This window comes from Vigna unguiculata, chromosome 6 (assembly GCF_037176805.1).
Source record: "Vigna unguiculata cultivar grain cowpea cultivar isolate G323 ecotype 2 chromosome 6, ASM3717680v1, whole genome shotgun sequence".
NCBI classification, from domain to species: Eukaryota; Viridiplantae; Streptophyta; class Magnoliopsida; order Fabales; family Fabaceae; genus Vigna; species Vigna unguiculata.
The window spans coordinates 47,068,447-47,093,623 of NC_140797.1; the positions used below are offsets into that span (position 1 = coordinate 47,068,447).

The 25,177-nt window shown below is 34.7% G+C and overlaps 4 protein-coding genes across 7 annotated transcripts; 1 reads left to right on the forward strand and 3 right to left on the reverse strand.

The window, feature by feature from the left end:
• Window positions 1-237: 237 nt before the first annotated feature.
• Window positions 238-3,218, forward strand: LOC114186809 (Tetratricopeptide repeat (TPR)-like superfamily protein). Of its 3 annotated transcripts, none has more exons than XM_028074836.2 (3): window positions 238-566; window positions 1,083-2,453; window positions 2,689-3,218. In XM_028074836.2, exons 1-2 carry the CDS (start codon window positions 345-347, stop codon window positions 2,319-2,321), a joined length of 1,461 nt encoding a protein of 486 aa, XP_027930637.2. In that variant the 5' UTR covers window positions 238-344; the 3' UTR covers window positions 2,322-2,453; window positions 2,689-3,218. The 3 variants fall into 3 exon arrangements, with proteins under 3 accessions (XP_027930637.2, XP_085530805.1, XP_085530804.1); XM_085674679.1 differs by having other exon boundaries at window positions 240-566; window positions 2,623-3,218; XM_085674678.1 differs by having other exon boundaries at window positions 412-543; window positions 2,623-3,218.
• A 1,101-nt stretch (window positions 3,219-4,319) lies between these two features.
• On the reverse strand, window positions 4,320-5,759 carry LOC114188819 (Rubber elongation factor protein (REF)). Its single transcript, XM_028077464.2, has 2 exons — window positions 5,524-5,759; window positions 4,320-5,064 (listed from the first exon to the last, which is right to left on the reverse strand). The coding sequence occupies exons 1-2, from the start codon at window positions 5,551-5,553 to the stop codon at window positions 4,492-4,494; spliced, it is 603 nt and encodes a 200-aa protein (XP_027933265.1). The 5' UTR covers window positions 5,554-5,759; the 3' UTR covers window positions 4,320-4,491.
• Window positions 5,760-7,398: 1,639 nt separating this feature from the next.
• Window positions 7,399-13,304, reverse strand: SDE5 (silencing defective 5). 2 transcript variants are annotated; one of them, XM_028077457.2, is made up of 12 exons: window positions 13,217-13,304; window positions 12,798-12,858; window positions 12,067-12,649; window positions 10,618-10,643; window positions 10,249-10,326; window positions 9,671-9,744; window positions 9,227-9,480; window positions 8,692-8,774; window positions 8,500-8,556; window positions 8,070-8,137; window positions 7,857-7,960; window positions 7,399-7,751 (listed from the first exon to the last, which is right to left on the reverse strand). In XM_028077457.2, exons 3-12 carry the CDS (start codon window positions 12,632-12,634, stop codon window positions 7,561-7,563), a joined length of 1,503 nt encoding a protein of 500 aa, XP_027933258.2. In that variant the 5' UTR covers window positions 12,635-12,649; window positions 12,798-12,858; window positions 13,217-13,304; the 3' UTR covers window positions 7,399-7,560. The 2 variants fall into 2 exon arrangements, with proteins under 2 accessions (XP_027933258.2, XP_085531440.1); XM_085675314.1 differs by lacking the exon at window positions 12,798-12,858 and having other exon boundaries at window positions 13,217-13,236.
• A 3,258-nt stretch (window positions 13,305-16,562) lies between these two features.
• On the reverse strand, window positions 16,563-24,735 carry LOC114187882 (stem-specific protein TSJT1-like). Its single transcript, XM_028076278.2, has 5 exons — window positions 24,539-24,735; window positions 24,220-24,468; window positions 23,433-23,673; window positions 17,546-17,666; window positions 16,563-17,026 (listed from the first exon to the last, which is right to left on the reverse strand). Exons 2-5 carry the CDS (start codon window positions 24,417-24,419, stop codon window positions 16,818-16,820), a joined length of 771 nt encoding a protein of 256 aa, XP_027932079.2. The 5' UTR covers window positions 24,420-24,468; window positions 24,539-24,735; the 3' UTR covers window positions 16,563-16,817.
• Window positions 24,736-25,177: the final 442 nt, after the last annotated feature.

Below are 25,177 nucleotides of genomic sequence, written 5' to 3' on the forward strand. Positions count from 1 at the left end.
GAAATAAACTGTTTAATTGATTGATAATATATGATTTACGAAAATAAAATCTGTAATAATTAATGAGTGTCTTTCGGAAATATATTTTTGAAATTGTTCTAAGTGTTTCGGAAAGTATCAGGAAATTCACATACTTAATGGGTGAGGAAGAAATTTATTGGGGGTGCAGAAGAAACTGATGTTAAAGATGTTTGGCCCAAGTTGGAAGCCCATTAATAAAGCTTGGGTGCTTGGCCTTCGTCTGCGGCAGAGGCGATCGCTGTGTTTGTGTCGTTTCCATTGATTCACCGTCGTTACACTGGACAGAAGAGAAAGAAAGAAACCCTAGAGAAGGCATTGCAGAGATGATTCTTCGCAGAATCACAGCCGCGAGCAGGTCATACTACACTAGCAGGACAAATAAACCGAGCCTGTACTCGAAAATCAGTCCCCTCGGAAATCCCAACACCAGTGTGGTTCCGGTGCTCGACGATTGGGTGTACAAGGGGAACAAGGTCCGAGTCGCAGAACTTCAACGCATCATTCGTGACCTTCGCAAACGCAGTAGGTTCTCCCAAGCCCTCCAGGTTTGTTTTATTTTCATTCATGCTTCTCTTAAAGTACACGAACTAAGATTAGATTGAAAAATCTCATCATCAGGATAATTGTGCTCTTCAATAAGTTGTCTAATTTCAAAATTGTGAAGAAAATTTCCATAAATAAAATACTTGTCAATTTAATCATTAGTCTCCTAAACACATATTATCAATTTCGTTATTATTCGTAAATGTTTATTAAATTGCCTTCTATTAGTACAACGTTTACCAGTTAAATCACTGCTATCGTATGTTGATTGCTAACCACATTGCACATTTTAATTTGATTGGGTGCTACACTCACGGACCGAACATACATGTATGGGAGAAGTTGTCATGTATGTGGACCAAATTAAAAATATGCAACTCATGTAGGAACGTTGTTAAAGTGTGGTTTGCAAATTACAGAGTTTGGTTCGCTTTTATTTATTGTGAATGTACTGTGATTGGGAAAGGCTGGTTGTTTTTTCGCCTTAAGTTAATTATGTTGTTAATGACTGGCTGCAGGTATCTGAGTGGATGTACATGAATGGTGCGTGCATATTCTCTCCAACGGAACATGCGGTGCATTTGGATTTGATTGGCAATGTTCAAGGATTCTCTGCTGCAGAAAGCTATTTTGATGCCTTGAGGGATATAGACAAAACCCATCAGACCTACGGTGCTCTCTTGAATTGCTACGCTCGCCAGCGTGAAATTGACAAGGCCCTCTCTCATTTTCAGAAAATGAAGGAGTTGGGGTTTGCTTCGTCTCCTCTAACTTACAATGTCATTATGTGTATGTATGCAAAGATTGGACAGCATGAGAAGGTTCCTGATGTTCTAAGTGAGATGAAAAAGAACCAAGTCATGCCTGACAACTTCAGCTACAGGATCAGTATAAATTCTTATGGTGTGAGGTCTGATTTTGGTGGAGTGGAAAGAGTGTTGAAAGAGATGGAGACTCAACCACACATTGTGATGGACTGGAACACTTACTCTATCGTGGCCAATTTTTATATAAAAGCTGGGTTTAGACGTGAGGCAGTTTTTGCCCTAAAGAAATCTGAGGAGAGGCTAGGTAACAAAGATGGCGAGGGTTACAATCATCTTATCTCTATGTATGCTCGACTTGAACTCAAGAATGAGGTTATGAGAATATGGGATCTGGAGAAAAGTGCTTGCAAGAGGTGCATAAACAGAGATTTCACAACCATGTTAGAATCTCTGGTAAAGCTTGGGGAGCTTGATGAAGCTGAGAAAATACTTACGGAATGGGAATCCTCCGGCAATTGTTATGATTTTGGAATCCCTAGTATTGTAATCATTGGGTATGCACAAAAAGGTTTGCATGAGAAAGCCGAGGCCATCCTCCTAGAGTTACAAAGTAAGGAAAAGTTCACAAGCCCAAACTGTTGGTCGATGGTGGCAGGTGGATATCTTCATAAAGGTGACACGGAGAAGGCATTGAGATGTTTTAAAACTGCCCTCTCTATGTACGTGGAAAATAAAGGATGGAAGCCGAATGCAAAGGTGGTTGCAGAATTGTTGCGTTGGATTGCTGATAACGGTAGTATTGAAGATGCAGAAGATTTCATCAGATTGTTAAGAGAGGCCGTCCCAGTGAATAGACAAGTATATCATACCCTAATCAAGACTTATGTGCGAGATGGTAAAGAAGTGGATGAGCTTCTGGACAACATGGAGAAAGACGGCATCGTTGAAAACGAAGAAACTAAGAAAGTAATTAACATCAGGAGTGCATGAATTTTGAAACTTAGTTATTCATTTCTTCTGCAGTTCAATCTTCATGGTTGGTTTATTCTGGGATCATTTTACTAGGATTGAGTCAAGGATCGATTGATTTATTCTTGGAGTTCAACCAAGTCCTCGAAAGTGGTAAACTCTTTCACCTTAGTTCCCCCATTTAGCTAAACTACAAAATAGTTCTTGAATGTGTGAATATTATTTCAATTAGACATTTCATTAGGTGATTTCTAAACTTAATGGCTGCGCACACGAGACACATTATCGAACATGGTATTGACTTGACCAGTTTTGATGACAGATGGATAGTATCTAAAGCGAAGCGGTTAGGGGAACATGGTATTGACTTGACCAGTTTTGATGACAGATGGATAGTATCTAAAGCGATGCGGTTAGGGGCGAAATTGAAGTGTAAAACATTGATCGAAAGGTCTCATTTTTTCACCTTTTCTGTATGGTCATCCAAGTCTTCAAGATTCTCAGTCTTTAGGTGTGCCCCCAAAACGAAAATCTGCGCGTGCATTGAGAAGTTGAATCTGTCTTTCGGTACTAAATTTTTTTTAGTATAATAATGTGAGTAGGATAATGGTTCTTCACGAGATTTCAAAGAAGCTCATGGAAATACGAGGTGGAGTCAAATGCTTGCAGGTTCACTTAAACAAGTAGGAGTTGCACTCCCAGTAGGGTGCTGTAAAAACTGCGGGACATGCCAATTGCGAAATCAATGTTACTTTCAAATCTTTGTCTGCTCTTTACGACATAATTTAAAAAGTTCTTTTATTTATTTATTTAATATTTAAACGGTTCTCTTTAAAATCGAATAATTTACAAAGTAAATTATTTGGTTTGAGGAATGGTTTTATTTTTTTAATAATTAATTAGTCAAGATAGAGTTGAGTTTGTTGTCCTCATTGAATGTATCTGTTAAATGAGTTACGCCTTCATTTTGGATTTAGCGCAACAATCCAACCATAATGTTTGACTTACAACTATGTCAGTATAATGCTTGGATTGACTTCTATGCATTATTTGATGTTTCACAACATAGACGTTGCAGACGAGATATTTTTTGGCCATATATGTACGTGTATTCCTTGTTCTGTAATAGATTGGATTCATGTTACTAAAGGCTTTGAGTAGATATTTGAATTTGAAGAATGTAACGTTAATAATGGGGATATAAATTAAATTTATTGTTGCAAAGGATTTTCATTCACTGGTAGTGAATGTGTTTTATGCTTAGTTGTGACTACTGATTAATTTTTTTTTTCTGTTGAGTTATTTTAAGAAGTCTGATATCATGGTATTGTAAGACCATTTTTAAAGGTGAATGTTCAAGAGTTGCTTAGAACTGAATTGATTCACCGGAGCTTTGGAGAGTTTTAAAAAAATTGAATTGCTTCTGCAAGTATTTGTTTAAGAATAAAAAAATATTTTATCCAAATCTGTAATTAAGTTCAAAAAAAAATTGTGAATTGTTTGAAGTTCTTTAAAGTGTTTTCAATGAAGTAAAATTAAATCTAAATTATTTAGTCATTACAAATCTACTCATTTAAGTTATTTTAACTGTAGTTGTCCTGAGTATGATTGGTTCTACTGTTTGGGTTAACCAGATCAGAACAGAACAAAAATGCAGAAGAGGTGCACGACCATACCACTTGTACAATGGTTTAATATGTCTTGGAAATAGTGTGACAGTTCAAAATTCTGGAGTGAGATACGTGCAGACTCTGCAGACCTTTACCATATGGAGCTAGAGTTATCATTCATTTTCAAGGTCCTCTAAGGTGCCACACACGTTGATTACTCTTTCTTTTGTTGTTTACATACATTACAAGATTCTCAAATTTGATTTTTTTTTTTTCATTTTATAAACTCTTATTTTATATTTATAATAGAGTTGTCCATTCTCAAATTTTTCATCACCAAATTAAAAGAACTCGAGTCTTGAATCTGTATAAACTTAATGTTCAGACCAAACAAAAATGGAAATGCACCTTTGAGAATAAAACTGTAACGATTATTCTACATCACCTTATTATTTAAAAAACATAGCAGATCATTCACATTATCCAATAATATCCAACAGACATACTAACAAGAGCAACAACTATGTAAAAAAACGAAAAAAATTCGGAAAAAAGAAAAACAACAACAAAACAAAGCGAGATTAATTTCCACTGAAGACTTTGGCGATCTTTTCGGTGGGCACCAAAGGAAGATAAGCAGAAACCCTATAACCTTTCTCAGCAGAGGAAACAATAACCTCGTTGTACTTCTCCGTGCAGTAAGCAGCCTTAGGCAACACGGCGTTGGCCACCTGAGGGAAGATCGGAAGCTGGTTAAGTTTCCGCCACGCGGACACGGCGCACTGCTCCGCCGTGGGCTCGTACTTGGAATAAACGGTCTTGGCAAAGGTGGAGACACCGTCGCGGCGGACATCGGAGACGACGGAACGGGCCTGTGAGGAGACCTTCTTTACGTTGGAGGGAACGTGGCGGTCCAACTCGCCGACCTTGCGATCGGCGTATTTGAGGAGCTCGCCTGGGACAAGGTGGAACCTGTCGTACACCGGAGCCACCACGGTCTTAACGGCCTCCTCCACGGTGTTAACGCCGGGCTTCAGAGGGCCGGCGCGTTCCTTGGCGTATGAGTAGAGGATGGCGCAACGCATGAGAGCCTGAAGAGTTGCGAATTGCACGAATTCAAGGTACTTGAGTTCTTGCTCTTCTTTTATCTCATTCTGCAAGATTCAATCAAAATCAAAACCCTAAATAAACCACATGGAACATGGAATCCTCTCATATTTAAATTTCAATCAAATTCAAACCCTATACAAACAACTCAGAAATTAAAATAATACTCTCGTCCTAAAACTTCAATCAAGTTAAACTATAGATAAACTATGCATGGAAAATAGAATACTCTGTCGTTCTTAAAATTTAATCGAGTCCAAACCCTAAACAAAATAAAGACCACACACTACGAATATAGTTCTCATAAAATTCAAACAGTAATAAACAATCCATGGAAAATGAAATCATCTCGTTCTGGAAATTCAATCAAAATTCAAACCCTGAATAATCAACATATGTAAAGTAGAATAATATGATCCCTGATGTTCAATGAAATTGAAAGCACTAGATCAATCACACAGGGAGAATAGAACAAAAATAAGGATGAAAAGATGGACGGAACATACCATTTGTTGGGGTTGGGGTTCGGCAGCCATGATGAAAATCTAGAAGATTCTTTTGGGGGTTTTGGTTTTGGTGAATATTGGGAAGGATTTAGGGAAGTTATGAATTTATAGAAGACAAAAGGACGGTGTGTGGGAATGGACACGAATTTAGGTTCAGAAAGCGAGACAAAACGCGTTGCTTCTTAACTGCGCTGAATAAAATCTTGGATTTTCTGTCACTGCTTCCTTACAGTTTAAGTTTCAAAAAAGAATCTAGAATATTTCTTTCAACTACAATAGACGTTAACAAAAAAAAAAAATCACAATAAATGTGTTTTTTTAAGGGCATAAAGACCAAGATTCCACCAAAAATTCTAACCCAAGTTAAGCCCATTTGTACGACCTAAAGCCCGTACAAAAGAAGTTACCAAATACATGATAATATTATATTTATTTAACTCAATGAATTTTATTATCGAAATTAGAAGTGATAATATTTTAAAAGAAACCTAATCGTCATAATATATCTAACATCATTTTTAAAAGTTATATCTAAAGTCATTTTTATATATTTTTTTAAGTGGCTCTGATTATATTTTTTATATTTCTTTCGGCACAATTTCTAAATCGACACATTATATTACTCAAACTATGTCAATATTTCTTGAATGTAGCCTATAGGTAGTGGTTTTTGAATTCTATAAAATAATAAAATCTTGATTATGAAGATGATTATGATCAGAAAGATCAATTAGATTTTCTAATAAAAATAATTATAAAGAATTGATAAATATTTCGTAACATATAACATCATTAACATGATACCACATACCCATGGTTACCTTTTCCTATTTACTATATTCATTAGAGAGTTAAGACAATTGAAAATTTTCAATTATTATAAGTTTTGATAAAATTTTACATTACATTTTTTAAATTTTGGAATAATTATGGGTTATATACTTTAATGATACTAACACTCTTATCATTTCCAACTCAAATTAAATATTAATTTTCCTGATACATTCTTATTCGTTTGTCAATAAATTTCTAGATAAAAATAATTTAATAATTTATAACAAAAAGGTTAACTATAGTTTCAATTGGTTAATTGTTGCAGGAATATTAATTATTTGATGGAGACAGACAGATCAAGTCACAATGATGTTTGAACTCTTATATTTCTTAGTAGAAAGTTGTATCTACAACAATTGTTACTAATATTAAAGTTAAGCTAAAGGTTATGTGTCTGATCCTTAAGAAAATCAATTTGTAGGAAGATTCTTGCATGATAAATCATTTATCTCTTATACAACCAAATCGAGTGCTATATTGAGATTAAATGTTGTAAATTAAATAGAAGAAATTGATGAAATTGGAGTACTTGGAAACAAATAGGATTGCTTCAAATTTGATCGACAATTTTACTTCAAATTTTCTGGTCTTCAAAACTCAAGAACATGAAAATGATAACGAAAACTAAGAGATGATTATATTAAGAGATTTTCATTAAAAGTACTCTATCTAAGAATTTATTTGACACACTGTGAACTGATTTCTTTTTGGCAATTGTTAACAAGTTGGTGAACACCAATTTTCTGGTATCCTGGTCCCAAAATTATTTTCAATTACCAACGTAAAATGATTATACAACCACTCAATTATAAATTTTTATTAAAAGCATAAGATATATTGTGGAGAAACATTGCTTTAATATAAAGAATAAATAAATTATTATAAAATATATTATTAAATTTGTTAACTTATTATATTTATAAATCATTTCAATACGACATACATATATATAAAGTGTTGCTTTATTAAAAAAATATTAGAAGTGAATATTTATGTTAAGATTAGAATATATGTGATTTTCATATATCAAAAAGGGAATAATAATATGAAGGTACCACGGAATCTTACTACTGTCATGTAGTGCAAACAATGTTACAAAAATCTGACGAAAACTATGGCAACACACCTCCACAAAAGACGACCCTAATGCCAAGTTTCATCACCAATGAATTAACTGCACACTGTAGCGAGTCACAAGTGATCCTATGTTTTTACAAAACTCAAACTCTTACGCTCTATGTTAGCCAACCGGATCAGTATTGTTTCATTAGTGTCTCCTTCCACCCATGGTATAGATTCCTGCTCTAATAGTTTTAATACCCGTAGTCTTCTGCGAGACCCTTTAGGGTTATCTTTATCATTTGCATCAACCATAACCTTGAGGTACTCGAATGCTGATGTAGATAAGGAAAAATATTGAAATTACCACAGGGAAAAGGGAGCAAAATTTAAAAGGATCCATAAATTATACTCATCAGCAGTACGGTGTCGTAGCTTACATGGAATGCCAGAAAAGGAAGAAAGGTGACACTTCAGTAGTCTTAAAGCCTCATTTGAACCATGGTCACGTAAGTCAAGCACCATTTCTTCTGCTTCGTTATTGCTGCCAACAAATATAACATAAATATTGTACTACTACATAACATACAAATTTTTAACGAAGTATTAAAAAGGAACGAAACAATGAAAATTTAAGAGCAGAGGAGATTAACTTGGTTTCAAGAATGATTTTGTTAGATTCTTCATCAGCTTCGTGAGCCTTGCTCAGAAAAAACTGCCCCTGCCATCACCTAGCATGCATCAATGAATGACCAAATTTTGGAGAAACTAGGATAATAACTAATAGCTGGTTTCCATTATCTTAGACAAATAAGACAGTTGGAAGCACGATATTTAAACATAAACAAAGTATAGTAGCTTTTCTCATTTAAAAGATGTAGTTCTGAAATAATGCCAACTAATCACACAAGCTCTAATAAAGAGAGCCCCCTTTATTATCAGTGTTAGTTTTAAAAAAAACAGCTGAATGCAAGACACAGCACTACATATAAATGAAACTAATATCTAGAAATTATCAAAGAACTCTACATATGTCCTTATATAGCAACTTATTGCTGGGCACAACTCTATCAAAAACCTTACCTGTTCTAACAATTTTTCTGCTTTGATTTGATCCCCTTTTGCAAATGCATCAACTGCCTGATGTAACAAATGACCCATCAGTCTTTTACAGTGTCCATCACCAAAACCCCGCACCAGGTTAATCTACCAAGTAACTATCTAACCCAATCATAAAATGTGGAATAATATAACCAAAGAGAAAATGCAACATACTGCTTTATAATATTCATTCATTGCCACCCGGTATTCCTTCACAGCTCTGCGCACATTCTTGTATTCTTCCTCGTCCTCTGGATCTGTCATATACACAGCATTCAAACTTCATATAAAGTAGAACAAAGCTTCAAAACAAGATAAAATATAATATATATATATATATATATATATATATATATATATTATTTAACAAGAAATAAGAAACAAATAGTCAACAGATTTTGATTCTAGGATTGATTCACCAATTCTTCCAACATTCGAATACTTGGCCCCACGGCAAGAGAAGCATATGAATAAACTAATTGCAAGGCAATAATCCCCTGGCTTAGAAATCACGCGCAAGTTATAGCAACAACATCATAAATACATTTTCTGAAAATGAAAAATATCTTTACTCTTGTACAGGATTTATCTTGTGATAAATAAAATATAGACACAAATCTGCTTTTACAAAAGTCATGTAGCTAAATAAGAGAACTTATAACAAAAACAACAAAATAGGAATCCATTTTTCCAGAATAACATGAAGTACCGTCTATGTTTCCTGGTCGTGGGAAGACCATGTCAATGTTGAGTTCTTCCGGGAAGTCTTTGGGAGGTTCAAAAACCACACGCCCGAATCGTGATTTCATATTCAAATCCTTCACAATTCTTTTAGGAGCCTTCTCTACTTCAGAATGCCCTTGATAATTGAACAAAGAAGACAACACTTCTTTCTGAAGGTCATGTTTTTGTTTTTGTTGTTGATGTAATTCTGTTCCTTTAATTGAACCTATGCTCTTACCACTGTATCCCAAAGAAAATAGAAATTAAGACCCAAAATATCACGAAAGTGATTTCATTATGCTTTTAGAGCATGACTTAAATTGAAACAAAAGATGAAGTAGAACTCCCTTATCTAGTGATTTTTAAAGGCAAATAAGTTAATGAAAAGTAGTAGATATTAACAGACAAAAAAAGAAAAAAAAAAAGATACCCTCTGGGATAATTTAAATCCTGAGACTTTCTTTCAGAAGAAGGCACTTCAGATTTTGGTTTCATATCTGTGAACTGTAAAAGTGCAGTTAGCTTCAATAGCAATCTAAGAATCATATGCCCATCAAAATTTTAATGTATACATCAAGATAGAACAGAAGGGGAAAGTCAAAAGTAAAGAGAATTGTCAAGTGCAAGAATGAAACAACCTAAAATAGAGACAGCCAACACACAGTGAAAAGAATTGTCAGAAAAAAAATGAGCACAAATCTTTTTTTTTTTTCCTTTTACAAAACATTCTACACTCTTTTCATACGAATTTTGGTTACAGAAACAATTCATGTAAAACTACAGACATTATTCAACAGTAAGGCTGGCAGGTGGAAAACAACTTTCACAACAGAATGTAACCCTCTCCTTTCCCCTAAAATCTGTCCTGATGTTTAATCCAAAATCTTGAGCCCATTGCAAAGTAATTTCAAAACTTAAAATTACAAATGACAATATCTACAATCAAACATAATGAAAATAATACGTAATCCAGACACATAAATGAATAATCTTGGCGTGTATACTTACTCCACCAGCTGAATCATCAATAACAGCATTCCTTTTGCCCAAAGCCGTATTCGATTGATCTAGTAGCTTCACCAAGCTCTGGATGATTGCAATAAATATTTATTAGGCATAGGTAACAAGTGATGCAAGAAAACACAAGATTTGGGTAGTCTGAACAGAAAAATCATGATTATTAATAATCCCCGTTTTACTTAACTTTTCAAACCAGAAAAAAGTGAATGATATCCTTGCCAAGTTTACACTGTTTGAACGCTAGATGAGATTATGGATGGAAAAAGAAAACGTAGATTCTGATATAAACCCCAAAAAAGTGGGGAAAACAAAGTAAAGAAATATTAATAATGGCAGCATAAGAAGATTTTTAGGTACCTTCTGAATATCGTATCCGCAAGTATCTGCATATTTGCAAGCAATAAAATCAGTCAGCTTTTAATACAAACTAACGAAACAATGGTAACTACAATGTAGTTCAGCCCATGTTTTGCTTGACTTGGTCATAAAATTAATAATTTAAATCAGGTATACACATCAGTAGCCGGTACTCCGTAGATTGAAGCATTTAGTAAAAATATTTAAGTCGATATGCTTGATAACTAATGGTAATAATTGATAAAAACAAACTAGCACCAGATTTATTTACATAAGAACATAAGCACCCAAGATAGAAATTTGAGCATTAAATTGTTAAGCCAAGTCCAGGTAGAAAGCATCAAAACCTTGCATCAGATCAACCTACACTCTATTTTATTTTCTAAGCATGCCACATAGTCAATACTGGACAACATTAAACTATTAAAACAAGATGCATATGTAAGCTCATAATAATCATGTTCAAATAACTACATAATAATATAATGAAGAGAAATTATAGCAGCACAGTTCACTACCAGAGAATTTATTAGAAATCACAAATATTGGTAGACTCCACTTCTCATATGCTGACTCTCCTGGTTTTTTAGTTTTTTACAAAATTTCAATCAATTATGGTGTGTTGCTAGCACACGTATGTAAAAAAATGTGCAATTAAAATAACTTTTGTCTTTCAAAGCAAGTACATCAGTTGGGTAATATATGAGGAAATTTTCTGAGAAAAGGTTAGCTAACCATTATAAAAATTTAAACAAAAAAAATAAATTATTTATCAGTACAAAAACACGACAATGATTCAAACCAACATTTTAAATCGTGTGCTATAAATACCACCATCATTGTGCCATAGCGACCATAGGCTGCTTTAGGGGAAGGGATAGCAGCACTGTGCTGATTCCAAAAACCCGTCTGAATATAGAGGTTAGGACATTTTGGAATTGCAATTACCAAATATGAAATCTACAGCTTTAACAGGAAACTTGGATTTAAAAGGTGACTAATGATTTCTGTCAAGGTAAATTATAATTGACATTTGTTGATACTTGTGTGTGTGTTTTGCTTATGCTAGCCATGACGTTTTATTGTTAATTATGAATCTCATAGAATCTGTGTAATTTTATTTCAACATATTTTGAGAAATAATGTGTATATCGAATACGTTATTAAGCTGCTACAAGTCACTATCTGGGATTTAGTACAGAGATTCAAACAAATATGCTATGGGACAATGGATAAGTTGAGTAAAAGGGTGGTTAAGAAGGAGTAAAATTTTGAGTTTTCTACAATGAGACGAGATGATCAGTAGCGCAGAAGACAGAAAATGCCATAGAAATTTCAGAAAAACGGAGGTTGTAAATACAAAATGCATTAAGGAGATCTCATAGCATAGGAGAAAAAACAGGCTTCAATTTCCTTTCAAAACAGCAAAAATATGCCAAGATTTCATACCAAGAACTTGCCGTATCATATTTCTGTCGAGCTGAAAGCCATCTCCAAGCATTTTAAATAAGAAATCTTCCATGTCCTGGTGAAGCTGATCATGCTTCGAACTCGAAACATCTGGCTTATTTTTTTCACGCCAGATTCCGGTCATTGGCAGCGACTTTGCATCCAACTTAGTTGGTTTCGTCGTCTGAGAAGGCCCATTTGCTGATGGAGCAGGTCTAACATAATTCTTGCCAATAATGCTTGCAACAGTACCAGCCGAAACTGGACGAACTTTGGGCCTTGAAGTTTTCCTTTCTTGGAATGAATTCTCAAGGGAATACCCATCTGATGATTCAGAAGACCCTTCAGTCCTGACATCTGCATTGGATGAATCAAGGGTTGAAGACGATCCTGAGGAGCTTCCCTGCATTTCAAACAAAATTTCCCCAGCCAAGTCAGCATTCCGGCTCGCCTTGCAATACGCAGAAGCTATCTCTTCAAGAGAAAACACAGAGCCAAATGCATCAAGCAAGCACTTCAATGCTTTCTCTTCATCACACTTAACAATATTCTGCCCCGAGACTTCCATCCCAACACAATAAACCTGTCAAAGAAAATCAAAGAAGTGTAATAAACATAAATTTGATCAATTATTTCAAAATTGAATGCAACAGGGGAATCGAATAAATGATCACCCATTCACATCCCTATATAAGCACAAAATCAAAAATTGTTTGGTAGAGAGGATGAACCTGCGTATAGATAGCACTGAGAAAAAAATGAAAGCTGTGTCCGTAAATGAAGAAACAAGAACTGTAAAGAAGAAAAAAATGTTAAAAGATGCTTTGCTTTGCAATGAGGAATAGGTGTCTGGAGCACTCAAACCAGTAAAGAAAAACTCTTTGATTTCTTCTTGGCAAATAAAAATGGTTTCACAATCACAATTATGGGATTCATATATACATTTATCCATTCATCGAAAGATTTGTAAAATAAGAAAAACAAAAATTAGAAATGAAAATAGATAAGATATGAGGGAAAAGAGAAAAACGAAGTTGGTATGAGGTTTTGTCATGTAAATTGTGAGAATTTAGTAAAGACGAATCAAAGAGTGAGTGAGTGAGTGAGAATTGAAAAATCTCAAAACGAGACGAAACGACAGAAGGCAAACCTGGAGCCGTATTGGGCGGGATGTGAGAGAAGAGAGAAAAATAAGTGAATTTAAGAGAACCCCAACACTTTTCCAATGTCTACTTCAGTATTTATAATAATACTCTTGCGTGATAATTTAAAAATAAACTATGCATGTATATTAACTTAACTTTATTAAATAAAAAGTAAATTAAATTAAATTTATCTATTGAGTCTATTTCAAAATTTATTTTATATTTCTCATTTATGTAACTTTGTCATTTGACATTTCTTATACATTACACAATTTTTTCTTCATTGCAGAACATGTATATCTATGAGAATTATGATTAACTCTTGCGTGATAATTTAAAAGATATTAACATTATCTGCATTTAAAAAATATTTTTGCTTGAACTACTAATATCTTAAATCTACAAAACCACTAGATGCTGCGTTTTTATTTTTTAAAAGTTATTTCTTAAACTTGTCACGACTATCCTAAATTTCTATTTATATAAATTAAATAAATATGTAATCTTAATTTAATTACTTACACCTAATTTTTTCATAAAAAAATAAAATACTATACATAGACATGAATCAGAAAAATATAAGTTTATATATATATATATATATATATATATATATATATATATAGGGGTTCTAATTAATCATTAATATTATCTATTTAGAACATATTTGATTCGGTATTGGAGAATTGATTTCGGTCGAACGAATTTTTCAAAATAAAAATTAATTATTTCTCCTTTAACGTTAACTTTTTTATTTTTTAATTAATTTTAAATATTAATTTTTAGTTAGAAAATCAATCATAATCGATCGATGCAAAACCAAATACACACTTACTTCAATAATCTAACGAGATATCTTATCTCAAACATATATATTTTTAGTTTGTCCTGATCGGTATAAATATTACAGAAAAAAATATTATTCACATTTATTATATAGACATACATTATTCACATTTAATATATAGACATACATGCATTATCATTTTTGTTAAAATACTTTTTAAATTGTTTCCATTATATGCTCCTAATACTCAAAATGAACTACAAAACAATTGTTTTTTAGAATATTGAAAACTTCTATGACAAGTTTGATGTAAGAACTAACTACTTCCTTAAGAAGTTTTTCGGAGAAAGTGATGTTGACGCAACATATCCTGATTTCAATAATATAATATATATTACAATCAACTTTATCATTACTTTTAGCTCATGATTATTTTTAAAGAATTGTAGTAAACATAAAAGTAATTACTTTTTAAGTTAATTTGTTCTTTAATGGAAGACTTTAAAATAGGTAATTAAGTGATAAAAAAAATAACAATAATTTTAGAAGACCCTCTGTTCTCAATCCTACTGTTTATATTTTATGTACATCATTTATTTGTACTTTGAATGTTTAACACTTATCCATTGTGTTAATTCTAAAGAAGTTTCAGACAACAATTTTTATATTTATCAAACAAATGCATTATCAGACAAGTTTATCTAATCATACAATATTTTCGTTTGTTTAAATCGAAAGTGTCATGTAATGATAGTTAGAATATGTCTAATGCATAATATAATACATGATCTAAAACTTTGTCTCATGACAATGAATGTGGTAAATCTTTTTATATTGTATTTTTACCATTAAGTAAATTTTCATAAAATGTTGGGATCTTAGATAACAATTTTCATAAATATACTCTAAATAATAAAGTCAAAATGTTCAACAATTATTATATCTTAACCAAACATATATTGTAATATAACCATTAAAATTTCAAACTTACTACTTTTATTCATGGTGATTTATTGTGTATGCGGATGGAAGAGAAAATCTCTTTTTCGAAATATATCTATTTTAAATATTAATATTATTATTTTACCTAAAAATAAATATAAAAATGTGTTTTTACTTCTATCATTAAATTCATATAAAAATATCTTATATTATATAAATAAAGTCTAAAGAATGAAAAAACAAATCAAGTAATTTAAATATTATAACTAAATAAAATGAAAATAATAATAAAAATAAAGAAATAATCATTAACTAATTATATATATATATATATATATATATATATATATATATATTAAAAAAGAATATTATGTAAGTTTCTAAGAGATAAGAAGAAATAATAAAGAAAATAGGAAAGAAATAAAATGAAGAAGAGATGAGATTTATCTTTTCATTAGATAAAAGTCATAATGACTTGGCCAAATTAATGAGTTATATAAACCCCTAAATTGGAAGAAATGGTGAGAGAAAGAATTTAGGACAAATGATGGAAAAAAAAGATAAACTTTTTAAAGTTGCTCCAACCAAAAGTTAAAGGGAAAATTAGGTTAAGTTTTTTTTTATTATTAATCTTAATAAATTTATTTATATTTTATAAGTTTTTATTTATTTTGAATTACATATTATTTTATGTACTTTTATTTAATTTATTTTTAATTATTATCTCTTTGTTTACAATTATTATATTTATTTTATATCAAGTTAATATTATTTAATTAGTTAATTTTTTTTTACCTTCCACACCACTTTATATTTATTTTCAGTTATATACTAATTCTATTTATTTATTTAAATTAAATTATCTTCAGGTATGTATTAGTATTATATATTTATGTAGTCCTATACTTTTTTTTAATTAAAATAATAATTTTATCATTTTATTTTTTAAATAACTTATTTAATTACAGGTGTAATAAATAAATAAATAATATATTAGCACAAATTCTTTGTCAATACACAAAGAAACATCTCAAACATATACGTTTGTCATTTTGGTCACACAAGTACCGTGACAGCAATTTCTCTGTTACCCATAATCTTGAACTTCATACCCCTCCAACTCTGCAATTCACTTCAACCCTTTAGTATTTAAACACTTGGCACTCACAAGCATGAAGGCACCTAAAAATGGCCATATCAATATTCACAAAATATTTGGCATTTTTGTTTTTTCTAAGTATGGCATTTTCCTCCGAGGCCAGAGGGTTCCCTCCACCTTCAGATACAAACCCCGGTGGTGCAGGTATGCATGGACGTGGGAGAAAGGGTCCTCTACTTTGTAAACCTCTCTATTGTCACACCCCAACTGGATTCTGTGGTGTAACACTCATCAAATATCAACCTCAACCTTGTAACCACGGATACCAAAACAAAAACTAACTAGTGTCTGTTGTTGACATGATTGTCGGAACATGTTAATGTTCTCTGCATAATAGTCAAATAAAGTTTATGCTGTACAAGTTGCAACCTTAATCATATGCAATAACAATAATATGTGTTTCCAAGTTTCTTGGTAAATAGTTTCATTGTCAGATTTATGGAAAGATAAAGAAGCGACTGAATTAAAGAAACGGGTATTGCTTATAAAGTTACAGAAAAACTGAAGATTCTTTTCTAACATAGAAGCAACACACTTTAGCTAGGAACTACGGTAGAAGATTTTGCTGTGTCTGCACTGCAAATCTTATTACTTGAGGATGAAATGGCTAATGCTCTTTTCCCCTCATTAGATATGGATACAAAAACAGAACTTCTTAGTTATTGTTATACCAAGTTTGAATTAGATTATACTTTTTTTTAGTAGAGTGATCAGATTATTATTCTCCCTTGACTTCAGCAGCTGCAGCAGCATCGGCCCAGTTAGCTGCACTTCCGGTGCGAGGAATGCTGGGAATCTTTGTGTACAAATCCACCTGAAAATATACGCTCAAGATATTTCCGCTGTCATCTTCATGCACTACACCTCGAACTTTGTGCAGTGGATGATCAAAGTTTGTCAAGCCACTTCCGTTGATGAAAATGCACCCTGCATTTAAATTCAACAAGTAAATGAAAATCACAATGCAATCTGTGTTTACTTGGGAGCAACAATGATGTTGGAAAGAGCAATTCTTTAAGGTTTCAGCTTTGGTGTTGAGTGTGTACTCTATCAGAGTCCGAATAAAGAAAAAAAAGATATCCAATTCATACTAATTCTGAATGCCAGTTAACCTTATTTAGTTTTCTTAATCACATCTAAGAAAAGAACTTCATTCCCAGATAAACTCCCCTTCATGCTAATTGATGAAAGAGTTTGATTATGTGAAATTAGTTTCAAATGAGAATAATACTGTCTCAATTTGAAAGAAAAGTTACTGATATAGGAGGAGTATTTTAGAGATTGTTTCATTGAATTGGTTAAAACTACTAGTTAATATCTATTATATCTGAGCTTAGATTTGTTTATACTTGAGTCTCCAAAGAGTGCATTTTTTGTTTATCTGAATTGAGAAAGTAGAAAGCTGAGAGCATTTAGAGAATGGAAACTAAGAAAAGCTAAACTAACCGGGAGGAAAATTTCCACAAGCTTGTCCACATCCCTCTTTGATGATTGTAGGGTCATCGGAACAGATTAAGGATCCATCTCTTGCCATTCCCCATTGAAATTCTACACTTCCATCACGATCCTAAGATGCAACAACCATGTCAGAAACAACACTAGCAAACTATCCATGTAGAAGAAGAGGCTTAAGTTCCTGGACATTGTAGAGCAAGAAGTGTTAGGAATCCAAGTGTGAGTCTAAGTCCCACATTGACCAGAAATGAGAAAGTAGAGCACTATATAAGAATCAAGACCCATAAACCTAACGCCTTAAGGTTTTGGGTTGAGAGTGGTGTCAATGTCTTATGTGGTTGGGCTCAGGTCTCATTGGTGTTGTTCTCCCCGGTGAAACCCCCTCTGTAAAACCTAACAAGTGGTCTTATCTGATAGTTGTTGGGTATTGGGCTCCCTTCCTATGTGGAGAAAAGGCCCAAAATTTGAGAAGCCCATGTCTCACTTAAACCTAGTGGAGAGGAGGCTATAAAATAAAGAGAGAGGCAGAACAATAGAGTAAGAATACACTGAAAGCCCTAACACTGCAGCAGTGATTTGTAGAGGTTTTCCTCTCTTGTTCTTCTCTATTTGAAAGCTTTGTTGCTTTGTTATTTGGTTGGGTGTTGGCACTAATTTGTGCTATTGATTAAGACTCTTTTGTACTCTTGTTGATCATAGTGAAGCTATTTCTTTGGTCTGGACGACTCGTGGTTTTTACCCTTGATTTGAGGGGTTTTCCACGTTAAAAATCTTGGTGCCTTTATTTGTGCTTTTGGTGGTTTATTATTGCTGCTCTTTGATTATTGCTCCTCATAGATTCTTGCAAGTTAGGGGAAATTATATCCGCTGCATTCTCTGGTATATTGTTTGTTATTGTTTTCCCCATCAGAGTGGCATCAGAGCTCTTGGTTGGGCTATATTTACTTGCTTGAATGATGGAGGCAAATGCAAAGATGGTTGCTTTGAATGGTACAAATTATCATTTGTGGAAGGGCAAGATGAAAGATTTATTATTTGTCAAGAAATTGCATCTTCCGGTCTTTGCTACACAGAAGCCAGATTCTATGTCTGAAGAAGAATGGGACTTTGAGCACCAACAGGTATGTGGTTTTATTCGGCAATATGTTGAAGATAATGTTTATAATCATATTGCTAATGAGACACATGCCAGAGCTTTGTGGGAGAAGATTGAGTCTTTGTATGCTTCTAAGTCGGGCAATAATAAATTGTATTTGTTAAATTGCTTGATGAATTTGAGGTACAGGGAGAATTCTTCTATTTCTGATCACTTAAATGAGTTTCAAGGGCTCCTAGATCAATTGTCAGGAATGGGCATAAAGTTTGATGACGAAGTTATGGGATTATGGTTGCTTAATACTCTACCAGAGTCTTGGGAGGTATTTCGGGTTTCAATTACGAACTCTGCCTCGAATGGTGTTGTTTCTTTTCAGATGGCAAAGAGCGGTGCTCTTAATGAAGAGATGAGAAGGAAGGCACATGGTTCTTCATCTCAGTCTGAGATGCTTGTTACAGAAGCTAGGGGGAGAAGTCAGAAAAAGGAACATAAAGGTGGTAGAGAGAAGAGTAGGAGCAAGTCCAAGTCAAGATACAAGAATTTAGAGTGCCATTTTTGTCATAAAACTGGACACATTCAGAAATACTGTTTTAAGTGGAAAAAGGAGAACAAAGACAAGAAGGGCAAACAGAGAGAGAATGATCATGATGATGATGATCGTGTCACTACTGCTACAGATGGTGATCTTGTTCTTCTTCGTGACTTTGAGTCCGTTAATCTTGTATCTGATGAGAGCATGTGGATTATTGATAGTGGTGCTACACTGCATGTTACACCTAGGAAGGAGTTCTTCACATCTTACACTTCTGGTGATTTTGGAGTGTTGAAGATGGGTAATGATGGTGAGTCTAAAGTGATTGGTGTTGGTGATGTTTGCCTGCAAACCAACATGGGAGTGCAGTTGTTGCTTAAAGGAGTCAAACATGCTCCGGATGTTCGTTTTAATTTAATCTCTGTGCAGTTGCTTGATGATTGTGGTTATGACAATCACTTTGGTTCTAGTAAATGGAAGCTCACTAAAGGTAACTTGGTTATGGCCAGAGGGGAGAGACAATCTAAATTGTATTGGACTAAAGCTTTGGTTGCTAAAGACAGTGTGAATGCTATGTATATGGAGGCATCTTTGTGGCACCGGAGGCTTGGTCATATAAGTGAGAAAGGGCTTAACTGCTTAGCTAAAAAGGATGTGCTTATGGGATTGAGAAATGCAGAATTGGAGAAATGTTCTCATTGCATGGCTGGTAAACAAACCAGAGTATCTTTTAAGAAGCATCCTCCCTCAAGGAAGTCAGAATTGCTTGAATTGGTGCATTCTGACGTTTGTGGCCCATTAAAGGTAAAGTCATTTAGTGGTGCACTTTACTTTGTTACTTTTATTGATGATTGTTCCAGGAAGCTATGGGTCTATGCTCTTCAGCGGAAAGGTCAAGTACTTGAAAAGTTCAAGGAATTTCATGTTATGGTTGAGAGGCAATCAGGTAAGAAGCTGAAATGCATCCGTAGTGATAATGGTGGTGAGTACCGTGGACCTTTTGATGTTTATTGCAGGCAGCATGGTATTAGACACGAGAAGACTCCTCCTAAAACTCCTCAGTTGAATGGTCTAGCGGAGAGGATGAACAGGACCTTGGCTGAAAGGGTTACATGTATGCTTTCAGAAGCAAAGTTGCCTAAGCACTTTTGGGGAGAGGCATTGCTTGCAGCTGTGCATGTTATTAATCTCAGTCCCGCAGTTGCTTTGAATACTGAGGTGCCAGACAAAATTTGGTTTGGTAAGAATGTTAGCTATGATCATTTGCGTGTCTTTGGTTGCAGGGCATTTGTTCATGTTCCTAAGGATGAAAGATCCAAGTTAGATAAAAAGACAAGGCAATGTATCTTTATTGGCTATGGTGAGGATGAATTTGGCTACAGGTTTTATGATCCTGTTGAGAAGAAGCTTGTTAGAAGTCGTGATGTACAATTCATGGAAGACCAGACCATTGAAGACATTGATAAGGTGGAGAAGACCACACCCGAGAAAGATAGTAATCTCACTGATGGTAATCCGATGAGGTTGCCCGCTCACAATTTGGAGAATGTTGAAACGGAAGCTCAAGACAATGAGCAACATGGTGATGTTGATGATCAACAGTTTGGAAGTGGAGTAGAGGTTCCAATTGATGATGCTCAAGAGGAACATGATGATGATGACGATCTTGGTGATATACCTGAATCACCTCAAGTCCAACTCAGAAGGTCTAATAGACAAAAACAACCTTCTACAAGGTATTCCTGTGATGAGTACATAACCTTGACTGACGGTGGAGAACCTGAGTGTTTTGAAGAGGCTTTGGATAGTGAAGAGAAGAAACAGTGGCTGGATGCAATGCAAGATGAGATGAAATCTTTGCATGATAATCACACTTACGACTTGGTGAAATTGCCTAAGGGCAAAAGGGCATTGGAAACTAGGTGGATTTTCAGGGTGAAACAAGATTCAAATTCTACGCTTCCAAGGTACAAGGCCAGATTAGTGGTGAAAGGTTTCAGACAGAAAAAGGGTGTTGATTTCAATGAGATTTTCTCACCTGTGGTGAAAATGTCATCCATCAGAACTGTGCTAAGTTTAGCTGCTACTCTTGATTTGGAGGTTGAGCAGATGGATGTGAAGACAGCTTTCCTTCATGGTAATTTGGAGGAAGAGATATACATGAAGCAACCTGATGGTTTTCTTGTTAAAGGCAAGGAAGAATATGTGTGTAGACTAAGGAAGAGTCTATACGGTTTGAAGCAGGCTCCAAGGCAGTGGTATAAGAAGTTTGAGTCTTTTATGTGTGAGCAGGGTTACATGAAGACTACTTCTGATCATTGTGTCTTTGTTAAAAGGTTTTCTAATGATGACTTTATTATCCTGTTATTATATGTTGATGACATGCTTATTGTTGGGAAAGATATTTCCAGAATTGACAGGTTAAAGAAGACACTTGGCGAGTCTTTTGCCATGAAAGACTTGGGAGCTGCTAAAAGGATTCTTGGCATACATATCTCACGTGATAGGAGAGAAAAGAAGATTTATCTATCACAAGAGCAATACATTAGGAAGGTGTTGCAGAGATTCCAGATGGAAAATGCTAAAGCTGTGAGTACTCCTCTTGCTACTCATTTTAAACTGAGTGTTAAACAGAGTCCTTCAAATGAAGTTGAGAAGACCAATATGAGTAGAGTTCCTTATGCATCTGCGGTGGGCAGTTTGATGTATGCGATGGTGTGTACAAGACCAGATATTGCACATGCTGTTGGTACAGTTAGTCGATTTTTGTCAAACCCAGGTAGAGAGCATTGGAATGCTGTGAAATGGATTTTGAGGTATCTTCATGGTACAGTTGATATGAAGCTTTGTTTTGGAGGTGATAAACCTACTTTGATGGGTTACTCAGACTCAGATTTGGCTGGGGATATTGATTCCAGAAAGTCCACTTCGGGCTATTTGATAAAGTTTGCAGGGGGAGCTGTGGCTTGGCAATCAAGACTACAAAGGTGTGTAGCGTTGTCTACTACAGAAGCAGAGTTCATTGCTATTACTGAAGCATGCAAGGAGGTGTTATGGTTGAAGAAATTCTTGCAGGAGCTTGGTTTTAGGCAAGATAACTATTCATTGTTTGTTGATAGCCAAAGTGCTATCCATCTTGGTAAGAATCCAACTTTTCATTCTAGATCCAAACATATTGATGTGAGGTATCATTGGATACGTGATGCTTTGGATGCTAAGTTGTTGGAGTTGAAAAAGGTTCATACAGATGATAATGGTGCTGATATGATGACTAAAGCATTGCCAAGAGGAAAGTTTGAAGTTTGTTGTGAGATCGCCGGTTTGGCGGTTATCTCCACATAGTTGTGAGGGGGAGATTTGTTGGGTATTGGGCTCCCTTCCTATGTGGAGAAAAGGCCCAAAATTTGAGAAGCCCATGTCTCACTTAAACCTAGTGGAGAGGAGGCTATAAAATAAAGAGAGAGGCAGAACAATAGAGTAAGAATACACTGAAAGCCCTAACACATAGAGGGAGAGGTAGAGGGAAAATTCTGTTCACGTTTTTCATAGAGCTGTCGCAGTAAATTCGGCGCTGCGGATTCGTTCACCGTTGGATTGGGCTGAAATTTTTACAGCAGGTTCGGAACTCATTGCTCTTCATTCTGACCGGTCGGATCTTTGATACGAGGTCTGAGTTGGGAGATATTAATTTCGCACTGCAGCAGTGATTTGTAGAGACGAGTGCAGGTCCCTGTATCGAAAGTCTTCCTGGCAAGAGTTTCAGGTAAGCGTGTCCCGTTAAGATGAACGGCGGTACGAGAAGGGGTACTCGTGGTTGGGGATGCTCCAGTATGGTCCTAGTATCGAAAGTCTTCCTGACAAAGGTCCCAGGTAAGGGTTCCAGGTAAAGCGTGTCCCGTTAAGAATAACAGCGGTACAGAAAAGGGCAGAAAATGAGTACTCGTGGTTGGGAATGCTTCCGCTGGAGGGGGAGTGTACCAATGTGGTTGAAGGGACTCACCCTTGAGGGGGAGATTGTTAGGAATCCAAGTGTGAGTCTAAGTCCCACATTGACCAGAAATGAGAAAGTAGAGCACTATATAAGAATCAAGACCCATAAACCTAACGCCTTAAGGTTTTGGGTTGAGAGTGGTGTCAATGTCTTATGTGGTTGGGCTCAGGTCTCATTGGTGTTGTTCTCCCCGGTGAAACCCCCTCTGTAAAACCTAACAAGAAGAAACAAAAGAAAACCATTTGTGATGAGACCTCACCCTGGCTATAAAAAGAGTACAAGTCCTGGCATCAAAGATGATGAATGCAAATTTTCCATCAAGATGTCTAACAACTTGGTCAGGAGGGTAAGGGGCTCGATCTCTCAGGACCTTATATGCTTCAATCACAATCATGGCTTCTGTTGCTTGTCTTGGAAGCCCATAATGATGCCTAAGTTCAGCAATGTTTCCTAGAGCTCCCACAAAAATGCAGAAGATATCATCCAAAACAACAATAGACCTGATTCATTTACAACAACTACAAATTAGTGTGTTTGGCTGAATATTTATAAAATTGGTTTTGGTTAAGATTAATTTTAAAGTGATTCATAGACAGAATACAATTTGTATCCTCTGCAAATACTACTTAAACCCAAAGTTACTTTAACCCAGTTGATTTTTGACTAGAACCAATTCTTCAAAGTGAGACTGAAATCACTAACCTGAACCCAACACATAGTTAACCTACTAAACAATGAGAAATAGTTGCAAGGAGATGGTTTTCAATGGATTAGAACAAAACTTGACATACAATAGAATCCCAATTCAAAGGGCAGGAAAAAAATTTAAAATTTGAAGTCATGTAGATGCTTCACTGAAGTAAACATAGTAGCTAAGTTTTAATTGAATATACCACTCATGGTGAGAATTCAAAGCTAAGAACAACTTCAAACTTATAGTACTATCAGATACATCTTTCTTACAGAAAGCCATTTCTTGGCCTGTGCATGCATCTGCTTCAGAAATGAAAATAGATAAATAGATGAAATAAACTTTATATCTCTACCTGGGGTGTTTTGGACTTTCGTCTTCATGGGACAGAGCCATAAAATTCCCGTGTGGAAGGTTGTAAACTGCAGACTCCGGCCACACAGATCGAAAACTCTCAACAATTTCTTGTGGGGTTTTTGAATTGTTGAACCCCATTGCCGGAAGCATCAGTTCCTCCGGTGGTTTTCCAATGGCTTTTGCAAACGCCGCCAACATTTTTTTCAGTTAGTTCAGTGATTCTTCAGCTTGTGGTCTCCTCTGGAAGCTGGTTTTATAGGACTCAGGTTCAACTATTTTGAGATGGAATGGAACCAATAAAAAATTCACAAACTTACAAACAGTGGCATTGGAGATCATGCATGTGGCAACCTCACAGGATGGTGTCGGATTCCTCGGTGATACGTGTAATACTAGTAACCAACATAAAAGTTACATGCAGAGGTGGTACCAAAGGTCGTTGCTCTGTCTTTTTTTTGCAGTCTTTGTGAAAGGAATATTACCAGTTATTACTGTCCGAACAAATAGCTATTTTATTTGTACTACTAAATGTTTACAATTATATAGATATCAGATATACTTTCTCTCCAATAATAACTAGAAATCTCTATTGTGCTTATCCGTGAGCATGTTCTATTCCAATTACACGTATCCATAGGCCTCTTTGGACTGTTCCAAAATCAATATTATTGTGACTGATATGTACCACACCAATCCAGCCATGCTTATCCATTAGCAACTTTATGACTATTTAGAAAAGAATGTTTACGTGACTCAAGGAGTTTTCTAGGTGTTTCTTCTCCCTGTCAATTTAGTTGTATTGTATCACATGATAAGATGTTGAGTGAAATAGATTAGGGACAGATAAAATAAAACTGTAGAAGATAGACTTTGATAGGTTTAGAAAGCAGTCAAATTCACTAAAATCTATGCATTGGATAAACTTGATTTGGCACCATTGACAGTTCTTCAAGGTT

Bases quoted from the DNA above. Each gene is read 5' to 3' on its own strand.
- LOC114186809 (XM_028074836.2), top strand. From the start codon at position 345: ATGATTCTTCGCAGAATCACAGCCGCGAGCAGGTCATACTACACTAGC. The intron at 567-1,082 runs GTTTGTTTTATT...GACTGGCTGCAG, and splicing joins GGTTCTCCCAAGCCCTCCAG to GTATCTGAGTGGATGTACAT.
- LOC114188819 (XM_028077464.2), bottom strand. From the start codon at position 5,553: ATGGCTGCCGAACCCCAACCCCAACAAATG. The intron at 5,065-5,523 runs GTATGTTCCGTC...TGAATCTTGCAG, and splicing joins AACCCCAACCCCAACAAATG to AATGAGATAAAAGAAGAGCA.
- SDE5 (XM_028077457.2), bottom strand. From the start codon at position 12,634: ATGGAAGTCTCGGGGCAGAATATTGTTAAGTGTGATGAAGAGAAAGCA. The intron at 8,775-9,226 runs GTACTTCATGTT...TGTATATGACAG, and splicing joins ACGACCAGGAAACATAGACG to ATCCAGAGGACGAGGAAGAA. The intron at 8,138-8,499 runs GTAAGGTTTTTG...AGGTGATGGCAG, and splicing joins CAGAAAAATTGTTAGAACAG to GGGCAGTTTTTTCTGAGCAA.
- LOC114187882 (XM_028076278.2), bottom strand. From the start codon at position 24,419: ATGTTGGCGGCGTTTGCAAAAGCCATTGGAAAACCACCGGAGGAACTG. The intron at 17,667-23,432 runs GTGAGGTCTCAT...GTTGCATCTTAG, and splicing joins GTACTCTTTTTATAGCCAGG to GATCGTGATGGAAGTGTAGA. The intron at 17,027-17,545 runs GTTAGTTTAGCT...ATTTAAATGCAG, and splicing joins TTGTGGAAATTTTCCTCCCG to GGTGCATTTTCATCAACGGA.